Here is a 12,494-nt window from a genome sequence, read left to right on the forward strand (position 1 = left end):
AACAAATCATATGATTATATCAATAGATGTAGATTTTAAAAAAATACAATACCTATTCTATTAAAAATATTAGAATGCTCCTAAACTAGAATACCAAAAATTGAAGTTTTACCAAAAGGATAAAGAGCAAAAGCAAGAGCAACCATTATGTGTAATGGGGTTAAAGTGAAGTCTACATAATAAGATCAGGGTGAAGGAAGGGTTTCCATTATCAGCAGTATTATTCAATATTAGAAATGCTAGCTATAGCAATAAGACATGAAAAGGGAAAGGACCTATATGTACAAAAATATTTATAGGAGCTCCTTTTGGTTGCAACAAATTGGCAATTTAGGAAATATAGACCAAGTGAGAAATGGTTGGACAAGTTGTGGTATATGGTATGATAGAATACTATTGTGTTATAAGAAATGATAAGGAGGATGACTTCAGGAAACTTGGGAAGATTTATATGAACTGATGTAAAGTGAAGTGAACAGAACCAGAAAAACATTCTACACATTACAGCAATATTATGATAATCAACTGTGAAAGACTTAGCTACTTTGATCAATACAATGAACCAAGGCAGTTTCAAAGGATTAATGATGAAAATTACTACCCACCTCCAGAGAGAGAAAACTGATGAACATTGAGTACAAATGCTTTTTTTACTTTATTTTTCTTGAATTTTTTGCAACATTACTAATATAGAAATATTTTATATGACTTCACATGTATGAATGATTACATATTTCTTGCCTTCGCAATGGGAGGGGATTAGAGGGAAGGAGAAAATTTTGAACTCAAAATTTTAAAAATAATTAATGCTAAAAATAAGTGAACAAATAAATTAATTAATTTGTTAATAGTCTAAAGAGTATACATGGTTAAAGATCCTTGGGGTTCAGATGTTTCAGTATGATGACCAATTACCACTGACAGATGCAGTGATTATCTGATAGATGGTTACCTTCAGTTTTTTTTCTTTTTCCTGAACAATGACACGGATGATGAAGGTTGCGGTACAAAGGAAGCTCAGCATTAACAAGATGGAAAAATGTTCCTCTAAGACTGCAATGAATGGGTCCTTCATGTATGATGGAAACGGGAACCTCTTCATAACAATTTGGATTTTCTTATATTGCTGAATCACAGTGTCATTCATATGGTAATGCATGATTTCTCTGTTGACAGCATGTTGCAGAGACAGAAACCCTTCTCGGTAATATCCTAAACGAGAAAGCAAAGAATACTAAACACAACAGATTGAGAAATACTACGGATATATATCATTTGATGACTTGGGGAAGTTAGACCTGACTATTCATAGAATTAAGATGAATTAAGGCATGAAAGACATTCCCTCAGTTCTGATGGATGGCAGAAAGCTGTGTAACTGGGCTTCTCTTAAATATTTATCCCCATATAGGCCCTGCTAATTTCAAAGTCTTCTCAAATTTAATGTCCCCTCTGGATGTAGTCTGTAAGCACACAAAGACAAATGTCAATGAAAAGGAACAATGTTAGCTTCATTTGATGCTAAAAGAATCTCTATAAATTGAACTTAATCAAGATGAGGCAATGTAATAAGACAACATGAAAAAGATGAATGCTGTTGATGCTGCAGAAGTAATTGGCATAAATGTAGCTCCTGATCCTAAAACAAGGCCTTAACTTGTAGAGGGTTGAAACTATTGAGTCGATGCACTGAGGTCAGGACAGCCGAGCACTTGAGGCTAACTTCTTATTGGACAATACTCTATGGGCATATTCTCTATGGGCTTCCCACTATCCTGTGCTGGTTCAATGATTAGTATATACAGAGGATTGTAGGAGGGACTAGGGGGGTGGAGTAAGACTAGCCAGAGACATACTTGGGCGGTAGAGGAGGGAGAAGGTGGTTGCAGAGATTCTGCTTCCATCCTGTTCAACCCTGCGTCTAAGACCAAGAATAAAGATTAAGGACTTTTGCTTATCCTGACTCCGGCTGATTCTGGGGTGCCCTGGGTGCTAGTGCAGTCATCACATTAACTAATCTTAATAGTAAGCTTATCTTATTAAGTTCCTGCATTTTTCAATGTAAAACCCATTGATATGGTTTTCTCATCTTATTAGAGAAGATGAGACTCTCCTCTCTATGGTTCCATTGATCTTTACCAGTGAGGAGACACCCCCACACCAAAGGATTTTGAAACATGGTTACACCTATCTCTATTAGAGGAAGAAGAAATGCTGAGGTCCCTCTTCTTTGAAATATAAGAGAAGTACTGAGATCCAGACAATAAAACATTAAAAAATTAGCAGGAGCTAATTAAATGTTAATATATTGGTAGCTAGCTTTATGTGAGACAGAGAAAGTCATATAGTATATCTGTACATGTATATCAGGAGACAGAAAAGCAGAAAGAATATCCTATATATATTCATACATGTAAACAGTGCTTGACAATATAGCAAAGCACATTACATGTTTTGTCTCATACAAACCTCATAACACTTTGAGAGAAATGCTATTATTATCCCCATTTTACAGATGAAGAAATATACTGACAAAACTAAATGATTTTCAATGTCACACTGCACAATTAGCAAATAAGTAGGGAGGACTTGAACCAAGGTCTTCCTGCCTCCAAATCTAGAGCTCTTTCTATTTATAGAAAAGCATAAATAGATTTGGACAAGAAGCTTCTACATCTGAAAGATGGCAGCTTTAGTTGCTCTCTGTAATGGGCTGAGGTTTGAGTTGATGCACTGAGGTCCCAAGTACGTGAGGCTAAATAGTAATTGGGCTATACTCTATTAATATACATGATTGGATAAAGAATGGCCCCCCCACCCACTCTCTGTACAAGTCCTGATGTGTTGTATAGGAAATGACGATTTGGGTGGGTGGAGGCAGAAAGAGACAGGAAGAGAAGCTGGGAGAGATTGGGCCTGGGTTCCATACTCCTAGCTGCTGGTCGTGTGGCTGCAGGTCGAGCTAGCTTCTTGACTCAGCTGCACACATTGCTATCGCCGATTCCCTTCCACCTCTGATCTTTCTTCACTGAGAATAAAGATTGATGATTTCCCCCTAACCTGAATTCCTGACTCTGGCTGATTTTAAAATACACGATCTTTACAGCTCTCCCTGTGGATATGTGTATGTGTTTGTATATATTGATATGGAGCAGTGAAGTAGCACAGTGAATATGGTGCTGGGCCTGGAGACTTGGGTTTAAATCTAACTTCAGATATTCCATAGCTGTGTAACGCTGGGCTACTTGCTTAACCCTGTTTGTCTCAGTTTCCTCATCTGTAAAATGAGCTGGAGAAGAAAATGGCAAACCCTTCTAGTATCTTTGTCAATATCTTTGCACATGACCGATATGACTGAACAATAATAAATAAACAAATATGTGCACCTATCTATTTAATTTTTTTATATAGATTTTTATTTACAAGATATATGCATGGGTAATTTTTTTAGCATTGACAATTGCAAAATCTTTTGTTCCAACTTTTCCCCTCCTTCTCCCCACCCCCTCCCCCAGATGGCAGGTTGACCAATACATATTAAATATGTTACAGTATAAGTCAAATACAATATATGTATACATGTACATACAGTTATTTTGCTGTATAAAAAGAATTGAATTTTGAAACACCTTACAATTAGCCTGTGAAGGGAATAAAAAATGCAGGCGGACAAAAATAGAGGGATTGGGAATTCTATGTAGTGGTACAGTCATCTTCCAGAGTTCTTTCTCTGGGCGTAGCTGGTTCAGTTCATTACTACTCCATTGGAACTGCTTTGGTTCATCTCATTGCTGAAGATGGCCACGTCCATCAGAATTGATCATCATATAATATTCTTGTTGAAATATATAATGATCTCCTGGTCCTACTCATTTCACTCAGCATCAGTTCATGTAAGTCTCTCCAGGCTTCTCTAAAATCATCCTGCTGGTCATTTCTTACAGAACAATAATATTCCATAACATTCATATACCACAATTTATTCAGCCATTTTCCAATTGAGGGGCATCCACTCAGTTTCCAGTTTCTGGCCACTACAAAGAGACCTGCCACAAACATTCGTGGCATACAGGTCCCTTTCCCTTCTTTATAATCTCTTTGGGATATAAGCCCAGTAGTAGCACTGCTGGATCAAAGGGTATGCACAGTTTGTTAACTTTTTGAGCATAGTTCCAATGCACCTATCTATCTATACAGATATACATGAGTCTGGGAGCTTTGAGAATTGAGGTTATTCCCCTATAACTGCTTTTAGAAACACAACCCTGATATTGAAGCATTCTTCCTGACATAAGGCTCTGGATACAATTTGGGAGATGTGTCATATAAAATCTCTCTGACTCATTCTCCTGACAACAGAAACCTAAGAACTTAAGTATCTAGCTTATTTTGTTTCTCTCTTCAGGTTTCCTATAGACATTAATCATAAAAAATGTTTTATTTATACAACAAAAATACAGAAAGAGCTCTTACGCAAGACCACAGATAGTCTAGAAAACTTTCTTTGCTACTTTGAGGAATCCTTATAGCCCTTATGACATATACACTGTCCCACATGACTGATTTTTAGAAAACAAACTTTCCTACTGGGACATGCCTGGTCTACACAACTCAAGTATCAATGAAAAGCAAGGCCTGAGATTGCTCTTCATTATGTTCTTGCACCTAGATTGAAGCCCTTACTTGAGTACTTAAGTTTCATGGTTCCCTAACACATCAATTTCTTTTCTCCACTTTGGCATTATGTTACTATGGTACCTATTCAGCATTTAAATATGGTACCCCTTCTCTTCAAAAGGCCATTAAATACTGCATATATCCTCAAGTGTCTGTCCTCATTGTGTCAACTCCTGTATACATCTGGATTATTCCCATTTGTGTCTCCCCTTCAGAGGTCTATGACATCCTTCTAATATGGAAGCAGTTCCTTTATTGTACTGTACTTCAGGAATTAATAATACAAAAGGGGAGAAGGGCTTTTAACAGATCATTCTTTACAAATGAATGAAAACTCCTCCCCCAAGCCTTTAAAAAAATTTTAAGACCTGGGGCAATTAGGAAATACAATAGATAAAACACTAGCCTTGGAGTCAGGAGGAACTGAGTTCAAATGCAGCCACAGACACTAGCTGTGTGACCTGCGCAAGATACTTAATTACCTCAAAAAAAAAAATAAGTTCTTGCAAATTACACCAAGCACATATATACTACCTCCAAGTATATATTATATAATAGCTTACAAGTGAAAAAAATTATATTGATTCTCCATCATTTTCTAGTGATCCTATTCCCATTTAAAAGTTTAGAAATATTGTTCTTCTGCTAATCATTTTTCCATTCTTGCATCAAAGAAATCTGCTATCCTTCAGGAATGTGCAAAGACATAAGAGACTTTGGTCTACTATCATCATTAAGCTATCCTTCAAGGATGTCTGACTTACTGTCTCTGACCCTGCAGGTATACTCTTATTTTTTGTTTCTTAATCACAGGAAGCAAGGAGTTGTTGCTAGCCCCTCTTTCTTAACTTCCAACTAATCATATTGTTCCCCATGCCTCAGTTGTGTAACCAATCATGTTGTCTTCTACCCCATAACATCCCTATATCCTTTTGTGCTATATCCCTATATCCAATTGTGCTATTTTTTTTATCTACCTATTCTGTTCTTTATTCTGTACTCTCTACAGCTGTCCTTCTACTTGAGGTCTCTGGCTTAGAAACTGAGGCAGCTATACACCCACTCTATTGGTAGGTGCATGCTCTACTAATAAACTTTAATCTTGCTCAGAGAAATCTGTTGATTTTTGTTCAATTTTACTCCTGACCTAGTGAGCTCTTTATACATGCTCTTACTATCTGTAAGTTATCTCGCTCCAAACGATAGACAGTATCATACCTCAGCAAATGTAAGCGGCTGTTCAGATGACATTCCCACTTCTCACCCCCAGGCCTGGCCTCCATCTTTGGTTCAATGGCTTGATATCCCAATTCTGGAACTGTGAAGTGACAAAGTGGAGGTATATCCAAGGATATCAATAAGAAACCAGGTCCACCAATAGATTGTCTTTGCTCCCTTGATACTTCCCAAACTGCATAATGATAAGGAAGGGGACGGCTTCTAGACTCTAGCCCCTCTTCCACAGTCCTCCCCCAGACTGAGAGATCCTTGGCATCTTTTCGAATTCCCAAATAACATGTCCAAACTTGGCTCCTTCCTCATTTACATTTTGACTTAGATCCTCCCTTTATGAGAAGTTCTTGGGCCCCAGTTGTCCAAAGGCTTATAACATATAGGGCTTTGATGAGGCTCAGTTCCTCATCTCTTTTTTGTTGTTGTTCACCTATTTAAAAGGCTGCCTAATGAGCTCTCCCTATCGTCAAATAAATGGTAGTGATTTATTGCTTTTATCAGACCCATACCATTTTCTGAAATAATTTTGTAGACCAGAAGAATAGCTGGTCTTGGCATTAATTAGAATTGGATAGTTCATCATGTTATGTTTTCAATAGACAATATGATTTCAAGATAACAATATGATATAATAAACATGGATTACGTTTCCTTTTTAGAGCTCTAGACAGCAAACCTAAGCATCAAACCAGTACTTACTCTTTTTCACACTCTTCTTATATAAAGCAAGTAATACTTCCCTACTAGTATCTTGGTAGAGTAAACTATTGATTATGATCCTTTATATCCTTAAAAAGAATCCAAAGATTTAGATGTTATCTGTAACTGACGTACTAACATCAACATACATGAAGCAAAGCCTATGACATCTTGTTGGGTGGCTTCATATGCATGTCCTAAAAACATCAGATTCTAACTCCATTGAGTCATCTACTCCAAATATATAACATAGGGTACTTAATACTCTTTATTTGTAGATCTCCTTTAAGAAACCTGAGGATGATGTGCTCTTTGTAGTTTAAGACTTATAAGTTCTTTAAACACAAAAATCTTAATCTTTATCATGATGTATGTAGGAAGGAAAATCACACACACAGAAATCTCTCTTATAACATTCTGATTTGTAGACAGAAAATATGGTAGAATAGCTAAAAAGTCAGGCTGAGAGTCGGGAATACTTTAGTTGAAGTCCTGAGGCTGGTACATACTAGCTGTGCAACAACAAACAGGTTACTTAACCCCTCAGTGCCCCCAGGCCACTTAAAGACAGAAGCTTTTTTTTTTTTTAACATGAACTCATGAACCTGAATCTTTTTTAAAAATATTTTTGTAACTCAGGGCTCAAACCTGTGTCATTTACAAAAAACACTTTTCATTAGTGGAGAGAATGACTATGTCATGCTATGTAAAGGGTAGAGTTGGCAAGAGTTTAGAAAAAGAGAGACATATTTAATTTTGATGTCTTGATTTTTTTATTTCCAATTTATCACATATACATACACCCAGACACATAGATGTACACACCCCGAGAATATATATACGCGCACATGCGCGCACACACACACACATACACACACACACACACACATGTGGGAATGGGGATGCATATAAAGATCTCTCTGAAGAACTTTGGAATTGTGAGATATGGGAGACATTGGCACAGGACCACCCAGCATTGCGTGCTAACATCAAAAAGGAACTATTCTATGAATAAAGCAAATTAAACATGGGCTGCACAAATTAAGAGACATCTCCACTCTAAATGTTCATGTGGACTATGGTGTGTTCAACTCATAGTAGAGTATTTTGAACTCTCATTGGTCTTATTGGACAGTCAGACATGTTATACCTTGACTCCTATATTGTAAAATCATTTTGGTCCTTCAGGAACAAAGATACTAACCAACCAACATATGTAATCTTAATATGTTAATAAAAATCTTAATATATATGTATATGTGTAGAGGGCTGGAACTCTGAAAAGGTGTACTCGAGTCCAAAACAGCAGAGTACTTAAGGCTAAGGACCTATGCAATGTGAGATAATGGGGACAGGACAGCTAGATGGCGTAGTGGATAGAGCACATTGTTTTCTACATGTTCTCTTCTAATTAGATTATCAGTTTCCTTGTAGAGACTACCATTTTTCCTCTTTGTATCTCCAGCAGTGAATACATTGGCTGGCACATAGCAGGCACATAATACTTTCTGATTAAATGTCTAACTGATTACGTCTGAGTTTGACTCCAATAATCTATGTTCAGCTAAGGGACATATGATTGATTCTCTAATCCATAAAAATTACTCCTACCAATGATATACACTCTGATATATATGGCAAAATATAAAATTTTAATTGTACTTTTCCTGTGTTAAAGTTTCTATTCCCTGGGATACTGATACATTGTTGGTGGAATTGTGAACAGGTGGAAAGCAGTTTTGGAACTATACTCAAAAAGTTATCAAACTGTGCATACCCTTTGATCCAGCAGTGTTTCTACTGGGCTTATATCCCAAAGAGATTTTAAAGAAGGGAAAGGGATCTGTATGTGCAAGAATGTTTGTGGCAGCCCTCTTTGTAGTGGCCAGAAACTGGAAACTGAATGGATGCCCATCAATGTGAGAATGGCTGAATAAATTGTGGTATATGAATATTATGGAATATTATTGTTGTGTAAGAAATGACCAACAGGATAATTTCAGAAAGGCCTGGAGAGACTTACATGAACTGATGCTGAATGAAATGAGCAGGACCAGGAGATCATTACATACTTCAACAACAATACTATATGATGATCAATTCTGATGGACATGGTCTTCTTCAACAATGAGAGGATTCAAACCAGTTCCACTTATTCAGTGATGAAGAGAACCATCTACGCCCAGAGAGAGGACCGTGGGACCTAAGTGTGGACTGTTGGAATCTTTACTAAAGTGTTAAGACATTTCTTTACAAAGTATTAAAGACATTGGAGTTAATTTAATCTTAGAGTTATTTTGGGCCAGAACTTGAAACAAGATACTAAGTGGAACTGAATGAACAATGCTTGTGTTCACACCTTTAGAGAGCTCAAGTATCTAAGTACTCAATGGAGTTCACAGGAGAATTCAGTGCTGGCTTAGTCTGAATTCACACCTCCCTTAGAATCAGAGAGCACTCTGGGAGATAACCCAGAATCCCTCTCCCTCGAGGAGGAGGAGTTAACCTTTGGGAGATGATATATATGGAGGAAGCTCTTGGAGTGAAAGAGAATTTCTCTGGAACATCAACAGGGCTCTGAGACAGAACACTCTGGAAGAAAAGACTACTCGCCGCAGACTGGAGATTGAGAAGCCATGAGTCAGAGCTGCTGGAGGCTGAAGAAAGCAGAGGCAGAAGCCAAGGACAAAGCTGCAAGATCTCTTGGAGCCAGGCAGAGAGATAGGCCTCAACTAACCGGGCTAATTTTGAAGGAGAAATAAATGTTTGCATTTTTACCAGCTGGCTGCGATTTTGGAGTAGTTATTTATTTCAACTGAGACTAAGGCTGCTTCCAAGGAAAACCCCAACAGTGGACCATAGTATAGCATCCTCACTGTTTCTGTTGTTTGCTTGCATTTTGCTTTCTTTCCCAATTTTTTTCCTTATTGATCCTATTTTTCTTGTGCAGCAAGATAACTGTGTAAACATGTATACATATATTGGATTTAACACATATTTTAACATATTTAACTTGTATTGGACTACCTGCCATATAGGGGAGGTGTTAGAGGGAAGGAGAGGATAATTTGGAACAAAAGGCTTTGCAAAGGTAATTGTTAAAAATTATCCATGCATATGTTTTGTAAATAAAAAGCTTTAATAAAAGTTTTAAAAATCATCATCATCAACAACAAAAAGCCTTATTTCCATCATGTCACAGTTCATCAAATAACTTTATCATAAGGTCATAGCTATAAAGCTGGAAAGACCTTGGAGGCTAACTAGTCCAACTCTTTCATTTTACAGGTGAGGAAAACCAAGGCTGACAGAAATTGAATAGAGGTCCTATTTACTCTTTTTTAGGATTGTATTTGGTTTCTGATAACTGGAAACCTAAGGAACAAGACATCCATTTTCACAAAGGATCTCTTTGGTAGATGTATAATGAAGCTAAACTTAACACCCTTAAAAACCTGTTTCTCTCTCTTCTCTTGGTAATCTCTAAAAGGTGTCAGTATATACAATACAGATTAATCCTCCTGTTTAAGATTATTCTTATAATATATCAATGGGTAAGAACATTGAGGGGCTTAAAAATGAAGACAGTTCTCTACAAATATCAATAATTGCTACTGAAACCCAGAAACATAATTAGCATATGATAATTCTTCAAAGATGAGCAGATAACAACTGTTTGTATCATGTTTACTCTTGCTAACTGTAAAAACTCCTAGTTTACATATGACCCATGTTTTTGAAAGAAATTTTAGCAAAACTGGCATTTCTGAATTGGCAGCTCTCTGATCCCAATTGATTCCCTTAGTGCTTAAAAAAATTATTTAGTATTTAATTTCTCCCACTTCCATGTAAAAACAAATTTTTAAACATTTATTTTTTAAAACTCTGAGTTCCCTATTCTTTCCCTTTCTCTCCTACCTCTCCACTAAGAATATAAACATTTCAATATAGGTTATACATGCAAAACATATCTGTTATAATAATGACCTGGATCCAAGTATGGGCAAAGCAATAGAATCCTGCCTCAGTGCAAGCAGAGATCCTCCACCCCCACCCCCAATCTCCTTTTGACCAGTTATTCAACCTCCTAACCGGCTATGGTTTGAGAGCTCCACTGCTGCTGCTGAGTCACTAGCTCCCAAGGCCTGTTTCTGATTTGCTGGGGCTCTGCTAGCATAGCCTGCAGTAGACTGTGCTCATTCTCAACCAGATTCAACAAGCCTTTCCTGCTGACCTTCTGAGTTGTCTTGGGTGTTTGTGGACTGAAAGGTTTGGAAGCTGCCACTGACTCAATTGCCCCGAGGCCTGTGACTGGTTTACTGGGCCTGGGTCTGTGTTGGCACAAGTGTCCTGGACTGGAAAATTATTTTACTCCATCCTTTTGTGTGTTCTAACACACTAAAATTTGTTTAAGTATTTGGAGGGATTTGGGGGAGAATTTGGGAGAGTTCCTGCTTTTATTCTGCATCTTGGTTCCTCTTCTCTTATGCTTTTCTAACATTTTCTCAAATATATTGAGATTAATGGGCTATACCAATACCTCCAATTAGTCCAAATCATTAAGAATAAATGAGCTGCTGAAATGCTATAAGAGACCCCAAATCCCTTACAACACTCATTCAAATTGGCAGAATCCCACTGGATAAAGTGACATCTCTTTATCTTCCTTTGTCCCTGAAATCTAATAGCACTAAAAATATCAAAATTATTACCTTTCATTTCTATCATAAGAGTAGACCTTTATAAGAATTATGGCAGGGGAACATCTGGCCCACGAACCATATCATGAAATCATTTTATTTGGCCCTGCCAAGGCAACTGCAAATGATAATGAGCAAAAAACTACATACAACAACCTCACACTGCTTGAGTTTTTAAGATGATAATTTTGTATAGCCTATACATTAAATATCCAAATGGCCCTTGACAGAAAAAAAAGTTCCCCACCCTTGTGCTAGGGAGTCTGCTAAATGAGGTCTACAAACAAGTTCTTTAATATATTGACAGGTTTTATAAAACCATTGAATATTCCTTAATTATGAAGGAGGTATGTTCACTAGTTCCATGTGGGTGTGCTAACCTTTCTTTAAAATAACCAATTATGTATCTCCACCATCATGATGCTGTCTACTCTGTAATCAATAATACTGTCTTCCTCACTTAACCAATTCTTTATTCTCCAAATCTATATTAAGGCTGGTGAGTCCTACTGCTGGGTCTCTGATCATTCAGAGAAGCCACTGACACAAAGTATTGGTCTCTGCTAACTGTCAAGTTAATCATGCTTGGATCACTGCTTATCAGTTTAATTTTCAAATATAATAGCATCTACTAAGTCGATCCAATAGTGAGATCCATTAAACTAACTTCATACTATACTAAAATACTTTAATTCTCTTATTCAAAGTTCAACAGTCCATTTATATCCTAATATTTCTAGTCATTTTTCATATCATTATTATGAATGAGACTCTATTTAGACTACAGGACTCCATAATTTGCCATTGATTAGCAGTTCTGAAATATTCTTCCTGAGATCCAACATCTCAGAAAGTTATTTTGCAACTTTATCCTCTTAAGGGTCTGAAGCCAAAAGCTGAATAATGTGAATCACCCTTTGTGCACATTATATATTACATTCAAGAAAGAGTTTCTCTGATTTTTTCACAAAGCTAAAAATCTTCCTTATCTATGCGTAGCAAACAATAAGGAATTTAATATAAATATCCTGAGTGCTCAGTGACACTAGACTGGCTCTCCAACAACAGCAAACACTTAAGTACCATGATGAAAAGTCAGGTACTTCAATGTCTTATGTTTGTTTACTTGGAGCAAGGAAAACATTTAACTGCCTTTTGATTTATTCATTTATGCTTGGGAAGAGT

General features: G+C 36.9%; 1 protein-coding gene across 12 annotated transcripts in view; it reads right to left on the bottom strand.

The window, feature by feature from the left end:
* The window catches only part of LOC100913752 (ATP-binding cassette sub-family A member 3), a 243,396-nt gene that overhangs the window by 176,887 nt on the left and 54,015 nt on the right, over nucleotides 1-12,494 (bottom strand). For 10 of the 12 annotated variants that reach the window (XM_031963816.1, XM_031963863.1, XM_031963847.1 and 7 more), the window contains one exon: nucleotides 953-1,212. The exons of 1 other annotated variant lie outside the window; for it this stretch is intronic. In XM_031963816.1, the coding sequence (XP_031819676.1) occupies nucleotides 953-1,212 (260 nt within the window). Of the gene's footprint in view, nucleotides 1-952; nucleotides 1,213-5,895; nucleotides 5,955-12,494 lie in introns of those variants that run through there. One more of the 12 variants, XM_031963870.1, reaches the window with a different exon arrangement.

The sequence above is a fragment of the Sarcophilus harrisii genome, chromosome 1 (genome assembly GCF_902635505.1).
Source record: "Sarcophilus harrisii chromosome 1, mSarHar1.11, whole genome shotgun sequence".
Classification (NCBI taxonomy): domain Eukaryota; kingdom Metazoa; phylum Chordata; class Mammalia; order Dasyuromorphia; family Dasyuridae; genus Sarcophilus; species Sarcophilus harrisii.